Below are 17,909 nucleotides of genomic sequence, written 5' to 3' on the forward strand. Positions count from 1 at the left end.
GAAACAGATAGACAGACAGACAGAGAGACACAGAGAGAAAGAGAGACAAAGAGACAGAGAGAGAGACAGGGAGAGACAGAGAGAGCAGAGAGACAGAGAAAGAGAGGCAGAGACAGAGAGACAGGAAGAGACAGGGACAGACAGACACAGAGGGAGACAGAGGGGGGAGAGAGAGTCAAAACTTTTTCTATAATTTGGGAGGGAGTATTATTTTTTTTTTTGGGGGGGGGGGTCCAGTCGTGGGACCTGAACTCTGGGCCTGGGAGCTGTCCCTCAGCTCTTCAGCTCAAGGCTAGCGCTCTACCACTTGAGCCACAGCGCCACTTCCGGCTTTTTCTTTTTGCTTATGTGGTGCTGGGGAATCGAACCCAGGGCCTCATGAATACAAGGCGAGCGCTCTACCACTGAGCCACCTTCCCAGCCCCTGGAGTATTATTTCTTAATAGGAGTACTTTCTCTTCTTTCATGGTCCTGCATCAGACATTTATTTTCAAGAGTAACTAGAAATGGGACAGTCACCAAACTCGAAAAGCGAACTCACCCACCCTGACTTATAAAGCATCCATGTTTCCTGATGCATCCTTGGGGGACAGTGGGAGGAGAGGGAGGCCAGAGGGCCTGGTGCCTTTGTTCTAAGACCTGAGAGGAGGCGACTAGAAGCTCTCCCACTGTCGTTGGTCTGTGCCCATCAAGTCTGCACAGGATGCAAGGCTGACAGCACAGGTGAGGAAACTGAGGCTCCATCCCTGGGTCCCAGGTTGCTACAAGGCAAAGCCTTGTAGAGGAGAGCCTAGACCTGCCCATGTTCATTTTGAGCTTTCAGTGCGGCCTCTTTCTTCAGCAGGGGCTGGAACAAAGATGCCAGAGGTTCCATTTCTATCGGTGAGGGCCAGGGGCCGCCACAGCCAGAGGGGAGGTCCTGGGGAAGGAGAAACCTGCCCTGGATCTTGGGGGAAGTCTACCAGAGTCCCCAGGTGTTTCTGTCTTTTTTCAAGGCTGAGGAGGAAGCCGCCAGAGCAGATTTGGTGCAGTCACATTCTTTAGGTTGCTGTGCCCAGAGGCCCCCTGTGGACTGGGACCTGGGAAGGGGACTTGCAGGCAGCTGTGTTGATGCTGAGAATGTCCTAGAGGTTTGTTTGAAAACCTGAATAAACATGTTCCTGATAGACGGAGAACTTCGGCTTCTTAGCCAAACAAGTTGTTGGAGATGATAGATGGTGAATGGATTTGTTAAGTCTGCCCTGGGGCCATAAACTCACTTGGTATTACCCCCCTCTTGCAAAGACCACTGGCTGTGGGTAAGAAGGCCATTTGTGTCTCTCCCACATTGACCCTACCTTCACTGAACACAGCATATGCTTTCCAGAGACTGGTTATGCCATCCCTTAGGTGGGAGCTAAGGGTTGGCAGTTCTGGGCTCAGACACTCAAGCCCACCCCTCCACCTTCCTTGTGCTGGGCTAAGGACCAGGTGGTTCTCCAAGATTGCCTTTGGGAAGTCTGCACCGAGAGAGTAGAGAGGAATGGTGGGAGACACAGAAAAGGGAAAGATGCTCTCCTCCCCTCCCCATGTCCAATCTCATTGTGACAAATGGCCACTGAGCCTTTGGGCTACCGGGAAGGAGATCATAGATCTCACTTGTCTTTCTGCCAAACCCACTTCCCACCCATCAAAACACTATCTTGTTCCCCCCAGGAGAGGACCTGACCCCATCTCCTCTCCTATGGTACTCCAGAGCACTTCCTGCTGAGAGCATTTGAGCTTTCCCTTCCTCTGCCCTTATCTACAAGAATGTCACATGCTGCATTGTGCCCAGGGACACCAGTGTCCCCTAGAGGGATGCCCCACCCTACCCTGTCTCTATTTCCCCAAGCAAACCTGCTCTGTCCTTCTTACTCCCTCCACTCCAGCCACATTGACCTCAGACATTTACTCTGGCTTTTTTTTCCCCTTTCTGCCTGGAGCATTCTTCCTTTAGAGAACAATGTCTCTACCAAGCAGATGTCATGTTCTCAACCCTGTGGGCCGTTCCAATCACCCTGGTTGCTATTCCAATTCCCCTCTTTCCCCTTCCCTATTCCTCATTTTCTACATGTCTGGCATCTTCTGCACCAAGAATACAAGGCTGTTGCCAGCTTTCTGGCCTTCTCTCCCTGTTAGAATTCTAGCTGCATGGTGGCAGGGCTCTGTTCTGATCACTGATATGCTCCCAGTATGTGGCATACAGTAGACACTCAATGATCTTTAACTGAATAAACAAATGGATGACTAAGAACAGATACAATAACCAGTAGCCCCAAAGGTGGAGGGAGGGGGCAGAGGGATGGGACCTAAAGAGACAGGAAGACACCAGAGGGACCAGACCTGGGGCTAGCAGTGGGCATTAATGATTAGGTGCCTTTTGCCCCTCCACTTAGGTTACCAAGCAGATACCAGATCTGGGAACCCCCAGTGGAGGTGGGGTGGGGGTGAGGAAGGGAAGAGTGCAAAGTTCATGCGTGCAGCCCTCTAGGAAGGAGGGTAGCCCTGGGGGACCCAGTGTCTCTGGACAGTTTGTTTTACATGGGTTAAATCTAAGCATCTCAAGTGTACACAGAGATGAGAGAAAAAAAAATAAGGAAAAAAGAGCATTGAACTTCCTGAAAATGCTTTATAATAACATAGGACAATTATCTATAGCAAATACCTTCAAAATTTAAACTCTTGAAACATTTAATTCTTTCGCATTAATACACACAAATGCTGTTATGAGGGGTAGAGAGGAAGGGGGCTGCAGCCCCCATGGAGGGAGTCAGAGTTTCAACAGTGTTACTTATAAATTATATTACATGGGTTTGATTTAGTGGTGGAGGCAGTCCGAGGGTGGGAGGAGCTACAACATGGAATAAACACATTCATACCAGGCTGAGGAATACTGCCAAGGAGACACCACCCACCGCTAGAGCACACGACCAGAAAAAAAAAATGTATAAAGTATTTAGCAAAAGTTACAGAAAAGAAACCAAACAAGCGGGTTTATTTTGTTAGAAAAAAAAAATTCCACTTCCAGAGGGTTTATGGGTGTGCTTGTTGCATCTTACGAAGGGGGAGATGTGTGGCCATCTTCTGCCTCAGGAAGGGAGAGGTGCAGATTTGGGAACCGACCTCTGTCACCCAGGCTGGCTAGTGTCCCTTGTCTGTCTCTGGTCCCCAGAACATCTGGTGAAGAATTTTCAGAGAGGGAAGAGGCTGCAATGGACAAGCCAGCGCACAGAGGGTCCGGATAGAGATGGGGCTAGGGGACAGGGCAATGGGGAGATGGACAGGGTGTGGGTCCCACCTTTCACATCCCACCAGACACTGGCCTTCAAACACAAAAGACCAATGTCCCACCCTTACTCAGAGAGAGAGAGAGTGTGAGTGCCATTATCAGTCCCCTTTCCCCAACCCAACGCATTTCCCAGCCCAGGAGCAGCAGTTCAGTCCCAGCTTCCCCTCCTGCTTCCCCTCGCGCAGCAGGTTTTGGTCTCTCCTTGCAGGCAAGCCCTAATAGAACTGAGGGGAGGAGGGGAGTTTGGAGAGTGCTCCCAGGCTCAATTCAGCCCTGTAAGAGTTTAGGCAGCAGCCCTAGCTGTCACCATGATCCCAGGAACTCTGACTTCTGGGCCCCTGATGTCCACTTGGGTTCGAATCCAAGTTCCCTGTGCAACACGGAGTGGGTTTCCTGCTGCTCTTGCATGGAGCAGGTGATGAGGATCGACACCCAGGTTGGAGGGATGGGTACGGTGGGGGAGGGGGTCATACCACAGTCTGGCTTGGCCTTTGCTGGGTTTGGTTCTGTCTCTTGCTATCACTTCGTGGAGAACAGACACAAGCCAGGCGCAGCGTGAGTGCTCACAAGACCTGTGCGTGGTGGCTCTCTTTTTATCCCTGCCTCGGCTCTTAGGACATAGACCTAAAAGACAACAACTTTTATTTGTGTGTGTGTGGGGGGAGTAGAGGCTCTAGGAGGAACTACCTTATTTTTAACTCAGGAAACTCTGGCGCCCTTTGCGTCTACATGAAGAAGTGTCTGGTTAGGAGGATTTTTGGGTAACTGCACAGCTGTGCAGATGCCACCTGGATTTGCTCTGTATAGAATACAAAGGAGAAATGAAGGGAGAAGACAGAATGTCTCTTTGGGTCCCCTAGGGATCATCTAGAACCAATGCCCTCAGTGGGCAGGTGAATCAATAGATGTAGGGATGGGTCAGCCTGTTTGTGACCCCCCCCCCCATTTCACCACGCTCCTCCCTCTCGCCTGCTACCTCCGCAGCGCTCCATGAGTTCCAAGTCAGTGGGGACTGAATGGAGAACCCAGGAAGGCGTTGATTTTCCTGCTCTGATGGAGAACAACTGAGACCCTGCCTGTTACTTCTCTCCAATCTGTGCTTTCTTCATGGGCCAAAGTGAGCATGAGCCCAAAAAGGCGAGTTCGCCCCTCAAGGAGCACTGGTGGGCACAGAAGCCTGAGAACCGTAGGTTGGATGCAGTTGTGCAAATCAGATGGAGCTCTTAGCAATCTTCAAAGGACTCATTTTTAAACTAAGGAAGCAGTATGGTCCATCCATGCAATGGAATACAACTCAGCTCTAAAGAAGGGAACACATTACTGTCTCACACACACACAACATCATGAGTGATTCAAAGGTTATATCAGAGTGACTATTTATATGGCATTCTAGGAAAGGCAACATTATAGAGTCAGAACCTTGGCAGGGTTGCTGGTCCAGTAAGGTAAGAGGAAGGAATCGACCACAATTTAGATATCAAGGTATCTGGGGGGGACCAACAGAAATATTGTATTGATTTTGGTGGTGGTTAGAAGACCACTTAAGTTTGTCAAAAGTCACTGACTGAATACTTGTGGCAAATTGTATATTAGTTACCCTGGAGAAAGAAGGTAGCAGTGAACTTTGCAGGGGTGGGTAGAACTATGGGAATACGATGGCCAAGCCAACAGGCTGCTCATCTGTCTCCACGTAACAACTATAAAGTGCTTTTCCCTGTCTGCACAGCACGAACAGCTCTCCAGAGTCCTGTCTAAACTCTCCCTGTCAAAGCTCACTCACTGCTGGGAGTAAAATCACCTCCACAAACCAGGGTCTTTGATATCTTTTGAATTTTAATGGCTTATGTCTCCAAGAGGGGACTTTGGCTCAGCCAAGATTTTTTTTTTTATGCTCCCCATCTACTAAATCTAGTCATCGACTGGTTTGTCCACAAGAGAAATAGAAACAAATCCCCGGGGATGAATTTGTACAGTCTGTTCGCTTTGGCAGTTTAATCAGTCCCAATGAATAGTGCAGAGCCTCCTATTCTAGACCTAGGTCAGGAGGTGGTCAAGTGGAAGTAGGAAGGGTGGTGTGACCCACACTTAGCACAGTGATGCATACCGTCCACTGTTCTGTGCATGCTAGTCTTACTCAAAAGCACTAGAGGAAATGAAAGGTAACAAGTAGCTCTGCCTAGCAGTTGTCATGGCAATGACCTCACTTTGAATGCTTTCATCTTCGAGATTTAAAACCAGGCTCCCACAGACAAAGCTTAAGTGCAGCAGGTCTCCCAGGCGGGCACACACAGAAGGCCTTCATCTGTTTTTCTACCTGGACAACGCATGCTCACCCATCCTGAAGAAACCCAAGCCAGATCCTCTCATAGCCTAAGCCCTTCCCTCCCCCCCACCATGAATGAATGCAGTTGAATCAACGCAAGAGAACCCCTGAACACCTAAATTTTCTGCAGAGAGTGTGAAGGTAACTACCAAGATTTCCTTGGAGAAGGAAAGTCTCCATGGATCAAGAGTTTGTGGGCTTCGCAGATGATCCAGCCGTACCTTGTCTTCTTAGCACATTGCCTGACCTTAAGTGAATGCTCAATGAATGAACCAGAGAATGAAGAAAGTAAAACAGAAAGGCCTAGGTGAAGAAGCCGAGGAGAAGATGAGGAGGAGAGAATGTTCTCAGAATGGGCTGGTCTAGACCCAGGCTGCTCAGGCTGAGGCAGAAGATGCAAGGCAGCTCAGAAGGCTCCGGACCCCTCTAGCAGGAATGAGAAGACAATATCACAATTGCCACTTTGCCCTCAAAACAGCTGTGTTATTAAGTACAGAGCCACACTGGCTTTGAGTATTTGGCAAGCATCCATAAATTAGCTCACAAAGCCATACTACAATGACCACGAGCACCCTTTGTAAAATAAAGAAACCAACAAATAATATCCTAAAATTGGTAGCTGGTATATCAGTATATTGGTAGTCTGAGCTCAGCCTAGATCTTCCAAGCAGCTTCCCACCCTTGGTTTTAATGAACCCTTCCTTCATGCTGGTCTCTGTGGTTGGGGATATCTCAATAAGAATCAGGGACAAGGCTTAGTTTGCTTTAGTATGTTAGGTGTCTTTCTAATAGGAACCACCGGGAGAGCAATTCTGATTCAACAGAAAAGGTGGAGAAAGATTCAAGATTCATTAAGTCATTCATTATTAACATGTCAGACAGAGAAAGATCGCACACTGGTGCTGGTAGCATTCTGCCCCCTTGGGGGATGGATGGGCAAAATTCATAGTCATCAATGGGAAAGATGAAGAAAGATGGATCCCTGGGCTTTAGGATGCAGCCAGCATCTGCCTCCCCACCCCTTTGCTCTCTGTGGGACATCTGCCTGGCCCCTCGGCTAATACTTTTAGACTCTTTGAGGGAAAGACGGAAGGGGAAGGGGGTGCTGGGCCCAGGGCTAGAAGCATGTCTGGTTACATGGGACTCAGGACGTTTCGGGGAAGATGAGCAGAGGAAAGGAGGCATAGGGCCCAGCACAGAGCTAGGAGCTGGAGGAGCTGGAGGCCAGGTGGCAGGACACTCCCGAGATGGTTTACGACCTACCGCAGCAGTCCTAAGACAGTCTGATACAAGGAACAGCCATTCCAAACCCTGTCATCTGGGGAATCACAATGATGTGTCCTGACCTGTATCCCTTAGGGGACAGTCCCAGCCTGATGACATCTCTGGGAGGGCGGTGACCAGGCTAGCTCAGGGTGCAGGGGACATGGCTACAGATAGATCCTCGCTAGCCCCTCTGTGCCTGCTGGCCTCTGATGCAAGCCAGGATGTCTCTACCCAGCTGGCTGAGGCCTGGGCAGGGTAGTGGGCCAGGGCAGGGGTAGGAGGCTTTCTTGAGCAGGCTAGCAGGCTGAGCTGATGGGTGGATTGGGGTTTGGGGCTGATGCCTGATCTGCTAGGAACCAGGATTCAACCCATGCTCTGACTTTGGGCTGATGTGCCGAATGAGGTAGTCCTATCCTGCCCTTTCCAGGCAGGCTTGATCTGGGAAGACAGGAGCCAAGTCTCCTTCCCAAGACCCCTGGGGATGAAACGTGACCCGAGAAAAGCCAGATGTGGGCTCCCAGAATGCAATGGGAAAATAGGAGAGGGCTGAAAAAAAAATCTGGATGTGAGCTGTGAGCTGTGAAATGGTGCCTTCTAGCCACGATTCTGACCCTGACATTGGCTGGATCAAGACTTCTCTGGTTTTTCAAAGCCCTAGAGACAAAGGGGCCAGTTGGAGGGTGAGTATTGGGCATCCAGGAGCACCAGCATGGGACAGCCACCCCTGTGGAGCTGAGTTGGGGGCCACAGAGTTCCAGCCTTAGTTTGTTCTCAGAATGACAAGCACAGGGCAGGAGTTGGGGAGGCTTAGTCTTGGAAACAAGGGCAGGGCTGTGGGTCCATCTTCAAGGCCTGGGAATATACTGCCACCTCCCCCACACCCCTATTGGGCCAGGTTGCTTTTCTGGAATCACCAGCTCTTTCCCTTCTCCTCAGTGGACCCTGGAGAACAGACAAGGGGCAGCTCCACCCAGCAGGAGCCACCACCGTTTCTCCATGGGCCCCACCAGCCTCTCTCCCAGGCAGGATCCCCCGGGCTGCGCAGGCAGGTCTAGATCTCCATGTCCACGGGGCGAATGTTGCCCGTTTTGTGCTCTCTGACCCACAGCTCCCTGTCTTTGGCTGGGTCCACTTTTCGAAGCAGTTGGTCCACAGGCTCGACTGTCTGCAAGGGACAGAGAAGAGGGGACACCGTCAGAGGTGGTGGCAATTGAGCTAAGGATGTCTTCCCCAAACCATGCTGCTCTTGCTCAAGCACTGATTTGAGCAGCCTTTCTAGAAGGTTCCATGGCCCCATGGGAGGCCCATCTGAAGGCCACAAGAACTGGATGGAGCCTAGGACAGGTGCTCATTCTGCTTGCCACTCTGCAAATCCGAGGCCTGGATGAGAGGGCAAAAAGCTTTAAAGGATGTGCCCCTGTGGGCTGGGAAGGTGGCTCAGTGGTAGAGTGCTTGCCTTGTGTGCATGAGGCCCTGGGTTCGATTCCTCAGTACAACATAAAAACAGGAAAAGCTGGAAGTGGAGCTGTAGCTCATGTGGTAGAGTGCTAGCCTTAAGCAAAAGAAGTTCAGGGACAGTGCCCAAGTCCTGAGTTCAGACCCCAAGACTGGCAAAAAAGACTCACAGCTGTGACCTTTGCCTCTAGGTGTGTCTTCACACCGGCCAAGAGAATGACTTTAGGTGCTTTGAATACATTTATCAGTTGTAGTTGTTCAGGGTTGCTTCGCTTTTTCCTTCCTTTAAGAAATTCTCCACAGAAATGGAGGGACAGAAGGGTGAACAAAGGCAGCAGTAGTGGTCACTAGACACGATATTGAAAATGAACTATACAACTTGTGGGTGGAGATGGGAAGGAAAAACTGGGAGAGAAGTAAGGGGGGACATTGTCTAAAAAGAAATCTACTCTTTTTTTTTTTTTTGGGTCCCGTTGTGGGGCCTGAACTATGGGCCTGGGCACTGTCCCTCAGCTTTTCAGCTCAAGGCTAGCGCTCTACCACTTGAGCCACAGTGCCACTTCTGGCTTTTTTCTTTTTGCTTATATGGTATTGAGGAATCGAACCCAGGGCCTCATGCGTTGCAAAGCAAGCGCTCTACCACTGAGCCACCTTCCCAGCCCCAGAAATGTACTCTTTACCTGACATATGTAACTGTAACCCTTCTGTACATTACCTTTATAATAACAATAAAATAGTTTTTAAAAGAAAAAAAAAAGGAGAAATTCACCATGGCAGGCAATAACATTTTTAGCTATTTTAACTATTGCAATGGCTCACACAGGGACATCTATGTTCCACCCTAGGATAGATCACAGGGTGGACAGTCCTGGCAAGTAGATCCCAACAGGTCATCTGCAAGCAGCAACAGCTGGTTGCTGCCTACTTTGGGCCAGGTTCATTTGTAGCAGCCTTCTAAGGTGCCATGGCCTGGACCCAGGTGGGTGTCCCCTTAGCCCTTTGTCTCCAGAGGTTCCTGCCGGCCAGGGCCTGGGGGGCGGGGTGGAGGAACACTCACGCTTTGGTTAAACATGTCCGTCTCGTGCCGCAGCTGTGTGTACTGGCAGAGATGTTGCCGGATCATCTCCACTCTCTCCACCTCCAGCCGCTCCAGCTCCTGCCAGGACAGGAAAGACCAGAAACTCCTAAACATATGCCCTAAGTTTAAGGCCTGACCCTTATACAGGTCCCAGACCATCCTGTGCAGGTCTCAGACCATGCTGTGCCTTCCATACAAGACCCTATCTGCTAGCCCTCAATTGTATCTGAGGCTCTGGGATCTGATGGAGAAGAAATCCTTCTCTGGGGTGAAGAAGATTATGGGGACCGACACTACTTTCTCAATGTGAGAGATCTGCCAAATGTAGGATGAAAAGCCTCACACAGATTCCCCCAAATGACCTCATTAGGGTTTCCCTAGGGAGCTTCTGGGATCAGCCCTGTTCTCCTAGCCAGGGGATGATAACATTTTCCCAAAGTGATGAACAACTATGGGAAGGCCAGGCCTTAAACCAGGGGCTGCCGTGTTCTTAATGACGATCGTACATCTGCACAACCCCAGCCCTGATAGGGCAGAGCAACGGAAGACATGTGGGAGCCTCTGGGTGGCTCAGACTCCTTGACCTTGAGCTTCATGCCCATCTTTAGTGCTAGGGGATGGAGCAGAAACCTGGCAGGGAACTCAGAGCAGGCTGGGAGTGGAGCAGCCCAGTGTGGAAGGGAAGAGAAGAGGCTTGTCCTTTCATTTCTAAGTGGTTCCATGTCTTTGGTATGAATTTAGGGGATTAGGCTGTTATGCTGTGCATAACTAGGTCAGAGCCCAGGTGATTAACCAGGAAGGGGAGTAAAGCAGGGGGCTTAATTGGGAGCTTAATATGGAGGAGAACCAGGTCATTGACCTTGGGGAGACCTCTAATCTCCCTGGTGGACTGGCTCCTTAGGGAGGCAGCCACTTGGGCCTGTGTTAGATGGACAGGTGTGGCTGTGGATGGTGACGTGAGAAGGTGAGCAACTGGCACACTGTCTCCTCTCTCATCAGTCACACTTCAATACCCTTTGCGGGCAGGTCCTGGCCAATCAAGAGACACTGCTTCTTATAGAATATTCAGGATTGCACTGGGGAGGCCTACTGTCTTGATCAGAGAGGCCTCCTTACATTCCCCCTTGCTAAGGATCTGTCTGTGGCAGTGGTAGGGGTAGGAGTGAGGTCACTCTACTGCTTGGCTGTTTGTCATAAAAGGGTCTCTATCTGTTCAACTTAGGGAAGTTCTGGATAACCTTAACCCCTCCCCAGTGGACACCCCAAGGAAGTCATATAGCAGGGGTGACAGATGAGGGGTTTCAATGCATGAACAGGCCCAGACTGAGGTCTTAACTCCAACAACTGGAACAGGTCTAGTGATTTCGGTCACCTCCATACCATTCCCTATGCACACCGCCAGCTGTTCAGGGCTCCCTGTGTGCCAGCCTGGGTACTGGCATGCTCCCATATCTCTGGTCACGTACCAAAGTGGTGGTCACCATCTCTTCAAACCACTTGGATTGAGCCTGGTTGTAGAGGTCCACACATCTCATAAGGTCGTCTCCTGGAAAAAAAAAATGGCAGCCATTGCATTCCACCCATTCTCCTCAGGGCTGGTCTTCTACACCTGTGCCCACGTCTACACTCTCTCCTCTCTTCAGGGATGATCCTCCTCACCTGCATCCCCCCAAAAAAATGTAGGAAAAAAGTGACTAGAGAGAAGAATATCTTGGAAAGAAATTCTTTCTATTAGGCTTCCCCCCCAAATGGAGACACATGGAGAAAAACACTAGACAGAAAAATAGAAACAAAAACTAGATGAATAAAGAACAAAAACATCATTTTTTAAAAACAAAGAACAAAATTATTTGAAGTAGTTCTTCAAGTGATAAAGTTCTTGGCTAGCAAGCTTTAGGACCTGAATTCAAACCCCAGTACTGCAAAAAAGAACCAAATTATAAGATAAAATATAACTTTAGTAAAATAGTTATAATTCAGGTAACAGTTCATCTCCCAAGCATAATCTTTGACAATTAGTCAGTAAGAACAAGACCAACCACTCAACAAAAAAATGGGGAGGGAAAAACAAAAGGAAAACACTTTTCTAAATCTGTTTTGAAATGCTCAACTCTGCTCATAGAGAAATGCAGATTAAAAAACAAACTATTATTATTATTATTTTGTGCCAGTCATGGGGCTTGAACTCAGGACCTTGGTGCTATCTCTGAGCTGAGCTATTTTGCTGAAGGCTAATGCTCCATCACTTGAACCACAGCTCCATTTCTGACATGTTTGTGCTTAAATGGAGAGAAAAGTTTCACAGACTTTCCTGCCTGAGCTCTCTTCAAACTGTGATCCTCTGATCTCAGCTGCCTGAGTAGCTTGGATTACAGGCATGAGCCACCAGTGCCTGGCTTCAAAGTATTTTTTTATGCCTATGCCCAATGATTGTCAAGAAGGCAGTGCTAAGCATTTGTGGAACAGATATTCAAAAATATTACCGGTGGGGACCCTCTGTGAAAGTGCTTTGGAAATACTCACTGAACTGAATAAAACCGTTTGAGCCATCTAAATTCTCTCTAAATTCAGATCTTGTCACACACACACACAGAGTTATAGTTATGATAGGTCTCGTTTGTACCTTGCCCTTTGGTAGTCCCAGGGTGGGGCTACATGTGGGGGGGGGGGGAGGAAGGGGGGAGGGGTGTGGGGGGAGTAGAGGGGGAAGGTTATCCCTTCCCTCAGCTCTTTTACATGTGCAATTAAATAAAGTAGTTACTTTAAGTAAAAATTAGGCGTGATATAAATGAATGGATATGTAAGTAGATCTAGAGGAAATTAAGTAGGGCTGTTTCTCAGATATGTTAATTAAAAATTAGTTCAGAAGACAATGTAATGATCCATTCTGAACAACTTAAGTAATATAAAAAATTAAAACGTTAGGAAGCATTTCTGGCAAATAATACTTTGTATTATTGTGGGAGTGTTAAAATATTTAAAATGTTTGCCATGTACCTGCATTGTTTTTGCAATAAGACTATTCACTTTAGTGCTGGTCCTTGGGCTTGAACTCAGGGCCTGGGCTGTGTCCCTTAGCTTTCTTTCCCCCACTCAAGGATGGTGTGTTCTACCACAGCTCTGTTTCTAGCTTTATGCTGGATAATTGGAGATAAAAGTCTCATGGATTTGTCTACCCAGGCTGACTTTGATCCTCAGATTGCAGGTTCCTGAGTCGCTAGGATCACAGGCATAGACACTAGCATGTAGCTTTTTAAAAATAAATAAAACTAACTTAAACCTCTTCTTTCTCTGATCCCCTTCTTATTCCCAAGACCTATATTATGGATTTTAATAATTCTCTGGACCCAGTGACTTATCATTGTGAACTGTCAGATCTATGCAGTAAATGCTTATGCTTATACCACATTTTTTTGGTTGGCTTATTTCTGTTCCATTTGATTTCAAAATGTCTGTAGCGTGGCTGCTTTGTTATATAACAAAATTAATTATAACTCTCACTAGGAGTTAAGATGAAAGGGACCTGAATGTCATCCAAACACTAATTCCATAACACACATCTGAATCCCAGAGATATGTGTTGTCTTTACATGTCATAAAACCCGGCTTCTTTTAGAGACACACACTGAATTGCTTTATCAGTTCTAACCAGCCCTTTCCCTGCTCCTTGTGTACTACATAGTTCATCCATTAGGTGGCAGCAGAAACCAACACACTGCGGGGAATGTGGGTGATTCTGAAGGCTGATTAATCATCCTATCCCTGCTTGGAGAGATGGGCAAGTTCAGGTGTTTTGGGGGTGCACTTCTGTGATCTTAGCAGAGCCAGGACCCTGCACTCTTGGTGCAGGTGGGATGTGTCCACTCTTGGATAGAGAACTAGAGTGGGAAAGCAGAAAGGCCAGGCCAGGAGGCCCTGACCAGGGCCTGGGAACAGCCTGGCCAACTTCCCTTCTACCCCCCACATCTTGTCCTTTAAGATCCCTGGTCACAGACAGGAGAGAAGACAAGGTGCTGGAGGGAGATGAAGGGAAAAAACTGGCACAGAAGAGATGCCAGCTTTCTGAAGGCCCATTTCCAGCCACCCCACTCCCCCGCCACTCCCCGGGGGTAGCAGGGGCCTCACCAGCCTGTGTGGACTTCCTCCTCGCCTTCTTGATGTCCTCTTCTGTCTTGTTGCTCAGCTTGATCTCCAGCTGCTGGGTCTTCATTTCCAGGTCTCTCTGTCTCTCTGTGAGGGCTTTCCGGGCCTGTGGTACAGTGACAGGTCACAGAGCCTGCTGTGTGTGTGTTGGGGGGGCGGGGGGGGGGGGGGGGCGGGGGGGGGGGAGGGCTCCCCCTGCAGGTGAGATCCCAGACATCGCAGCCCCATGGATACCAGCACCACATCCTTCATAAAAATGCCTCATGTGCTCACCAGAATCCCCAGTGCACCTGCAGTCCTCTCCTTGTTCCCACTGGCTCCCAGGGCAGTGATCCCCACCTACCACTTGTATAGAAGAGAGTTCTCTGACCTCCCCACTATCCCGCCATATGGGAACAAAGGTCTCTGGGTAGTACCCAGAACCACAGCTGGCTTTCCCCCAAAGCCTCCGTGTGTGACCCAGCCACTCGGTCCCATCCCTCACCTTCTCCACGGAGGCGTAGCGGCTGGCCAGCTGTTTGCGGAGGTCGGCGATGTGGTGGTCGCACCTTTTCAAGTCTTTCTTGAAGTTCTCCCGGAAGTTCATCAGGGGCTTTTCCACCTCGCTGTGGAGCTGGGGAGGAGGGTGGGAAGGCCGCAGTCAGGCCTGGGCACAGCCGTGGCAGCAGGATGGGCAGCTAGGAGGGAGGGACGCCTCCATCCCTGGCAGGGCAGGAAGGTCTGGGACAGGGGCAGCTATGTAACCTCAGTGTACACATGTCACCGTGGGTCCCAGGCCCACCATTCATATTTTGGAAGAACACAGGTGAGTCTGGAACGTTCCAATTTCCCCCATCACCTAAATGTTTCCTCTTCTAAGTGTCTACAACAGCTGCCTCTCCAAAATCTATCTCTTTTCAATTTCTCTTGCATACGTTTATGGTGTACGACACGCATGCACTGGTAATTGGCTACATCGAGCTAATGACTAACCACTTACTTCTCGAGTGGCTTTGCGTGGTCATGTCTCTCTCTTGTACTTTCGAAACCGGGAATTTCTGGGGACAGGAACTACAGGCACCACTGCCTTCAGCTCAACAAATAGTGATTGAAAGGACTCTGCTTAATTAGGTTAGTGTTAGGTGACAGCCTGGATAATTCCTGCTTACTGTCTTCTCCGGGCCGATGACAGGGACCTGCTCCAAATCTCTAGGAATCTATAGAGGGTGCTTGCTTGGGGCCTGTTGGGAACTCATGAGGGCAAATTCCTAAGCAGTACCCCTGGGAGGTCTTCTCAAGTCAAGGAGCTGGAACCGGGCACAGGTACACTGTCTGTCCCCACCCAAGGAACTGTATTGTGTTCTGAGGGATAGGGGAAGAGACTCCTGCTTTGAGAAGAGTTGGTTGGCACTGAGCTTTTCAGCTTTTGCTCTGCTGGTAGAGGGGCTTGAACTCAGCACTCGGGAGCTAATCCTTTAGCTTTTTCCACTTAAGACTGGAACTCTACCACTTGAGCCACACCTCTACTTCCAGGTTTTCACTGGTTTATTAGAGATAAGAGTTTCACTGACTGTTCTGCCCTGACCTCGAATTGTGATCCTCAGATCTCAGCTTCCTGAGTAGCTAGGGTTACAGGTGGGAGCCACTGATACCTGTTTGCCTTCTCTTCGCCTTTTCTCATCCCACTCCACCTCTTTTTGAGAATATGTTCTTAGGACATTTTTGGGAGGTGTGTTGTTATTGTGAGATGATATTTATTTTATTTTTCATTGATTGTTATTGCTTTTCTATGACATTGACCTTGGGGCCTTGTACTTCCAGAAAGGTACTCTTATCATGTGAGCCAAATCTTCAGCTCCTTTTACCTTCATTATTATTTTTTAAAAATAGAGTCTCCCATTTACTGATGCCGGAGCTGGCCTCAAACCACAATCTTCTCATTCTCAGCCTCCCCAGTAGCTACGAATACAGATGTGACCTTCTGCAATCGGAGATGACAAAATATATTCTTTAAAACAAAAAAAAATCCAAAACCCAAAAACAAAAACTAGATCAATGAAAGGCTGCTCTGATCAAAGCCAGAGGTAGGAGACAGCCTAACACTTGCGTGCTTACTCCTCAGCCTCCCCAAACCCATAGCTCTCTGCTCTCACTCAGCCTGGAATCCTATCCACTCAGCTTTCCAGATCCCCTAACCCAGCTTCCCAGACCCTTGCCCTGGGTCTTGGCCTTCTATAATCTTACTAGCCATCCTCCCTAGGGGTCCCCATCCTAGCCTCCATCCATCCCAAAGGTGCCTGTGATTAGCACCACTCCACCGCTTCAAGTAGGTGCCATTTCAGCTGAGGCTTTGTGACTCCTCTCTCCTCTCCTCTCCTCTCCCCTCCTCTCCCCTCCTCTCTTCTTCTCTCCAGGGTCCTTCTCTCCCTGCCCCTGGAGATGGCTAGCACTGTGTGCTTGTAGGCTAAACCCAGGGCCAGAGGCCACAGCTGGCTTGCCCACTAACTGGGGACAGTGTCTGACCATGTCTACAGCAGGGTAAGATTCCTTCATTCCTTGCAGAGAGTGATGGATGTCTAAGCAGTCCATCCTCAGGGTGGGAAGACCACTGCTTTGGGGGTGACTAACAGGGACAACCTGCTTAGACTGCTGGGTCTTAGAGGCCTGCTGGCCCTCCAGCTGGGGAGCTCCTCCTGCTATGGGTTATAAATGTCTCTTGTCCATTTTGAGCCTCTAGAACGTCCCTTCCATAGGAGAATATCCCCACCTGGTGGTGTTTGTAAGATGTCGCACATGCACCCTTTCCTACCCTCTTGACCGTGTCCCAATTAGGATTCCATGAGATTGCTGGGCTGGGGATACCCAGGAGGGGACCCTGAGGAGATCTGAACCTACATGCTGGCTTTGTCTGGCCATGTGTTGCCTTCTGCCATGTATGACACCATGGGAAAGCTCTTGGCAGACGCCAGGTGTCTTTGATCTTGGACTTTCTCAGATTCCGCCATTGTGATCTAAGTGAACCTCTATTCCTTATCACCTAGCCAGTCCCTGGTGTTCAATTATAGCCAGACATGGCACTACTACACCTCTGTACAGAGACAGAGGAGGCATCTGCTGAGTAGGAGTGGTGGAATTTAGTTGCTATGGGAACCAGCTCCCGACTCCTGGGGCGAGGAGGCTAAATCGGCTGTTGACTCAGAAACTCTAGCTCTCTTTGAAAACCTGGTAAATGAGTGACTGCCAGACCTTCATGAGCCCTTCAGTGACTTGGAAGGATGCCCAGCATGAAGCCCCAGCTCAGGCTCTGTGGCATGAACCCAGTGAATGTAACAAAAGGCTTTCCCCCAATTCCAAATAATGCTCAGGAAGCAATGCTGCCATCTGATGGAGGGGATTTGACTGCACAAGCAATGATGAGAACTCTCAGGCTCAGTCATAAATGTGTGTGTGTGTGTGTGTGTGTGTGTGTGTGTGCATGAGCATGCACATGCACATGCACATGCACATGTGTGTGCTGATACTGGGGTTTAAACTCAAGAGATCCTACTTTCCACTGTTTTGCTCAAGGCTGTCTCTTCCACTTGAGACATGACCCTGTCCCAACATCTTGCTGGTTCATTGGTGATAATCTCATGAATTTGTCTGCCCAAGCTGGCATGCATCCTTGATGTTAAATCTCAGCTTCCTGAGTAGCTAGGATTGTAGGCGTAAGCCATGGTATCCAGTGCGTCTTAAGTACTTTTTGAATATCTAATCTTTTTCTTTAACAAGCTGGCTTGGTAGCTTTTAATACCCATTCTTAGCTTGCAAGAGCTTTTGCTTTCTAGGTACTTAGTCAGAAGTCCCTTCTGACAGTGTGACTCTGTGAGCAGCCTGGCCCAGTACCAGAAGAGCCTGATTCCTTTCCAACCTTCAGCTCTTCTTGTCTTCCACTCCTTTGCAATCATACACCATGAGAGAAGAACAGGAGAAATTCAGAATTGCAGGTGGGATTTCTGACATCCAGCATTGTTAAAACGCTGAGTGATGACTGAGAGCATGGAAGTCACTTTAATGGATCAAGACCAGTTCTTTGGAGAAAAGAGCAGAGCAGACTTGGACAGAAGATAACAGAGCATTTCAGGCAGAGGATTAAGTCCTGGGTCAGGAAATATCCGTTTCTGCCACCTATGTGCATGAATATGTATGAGCAGGCATGGGCGTGACAAGGGTATCGACGTGTGCTGGGGGTGGCCAAGGGCCACTTTCCGTGAGCTTCATGGGACAGTCTAGTCCAAGATTCTCATTTCACACCTGAAGAAATGGAATCTGGCGGCTGCTAAGTGACTTGCCCTAGGTTGCAAAGCTTGTTAGAG

General features: G+C 49.0%; 1 protein-coding gene across 3 annotated transcripts in view; it reads right to left on the reverse strand.

Annotated features, from left to right (window-relative positions):
• Window positions 1–5,233: 5,233 nt before the first annotated feature.
• Window positions 5,234–17,909, reverse strand: part of Gas7 (growth arrest specific 7) — a 207,691-nt gene continuing 195,015 nt past the window's right edge. For all 3 annotated transcript variants that reach the window (XM_042693708.1, XM_042693716.1, XM_042693725.1), the window contains 5 exons: window positions 14,060–14,188; window positions 13,558–13,681; window positions 10,899–10,978; window positions 9,412–9,510; window positions 5,234–8,064 (listed from right to left, as the gene is read on the reverse strand). In XM_042693708.1, the coding sequence (XP_042549642.1) occupies window positions 7,951–8,064; window positions 9,412–9,510; window positions 10,899–10,978; window positions 13,558–13,681; window positions 14,060–14,188 (546 nt within the window). In that variant the 3' untranslated portion in view covers window positions 5,234–7,950. The remainder of the gene's footprint in view (window positions 8,065–9,411; window positions 9,511–10,898; window positions 10,979–13,557; window positions 13,682–14,059; window positions 14,189–17,909) is intronic.

The sequence above is a fragment of the Dipodomys spectabilis genome, unplaced genomic scaffold, assembly GCF_019054845.1.
Source record: "Dipodomys spectabilis isolate Male_0828 unplaced genomic scaffold, ASM1905484v1 ptg000004l, whole genome shotgun sequence".
NCBI lineage: Eukaryota > Metazoa > Chordata > Mammalia > Rodentia > Heteromyidae > Dipodomys > Dipodomys spectabilis.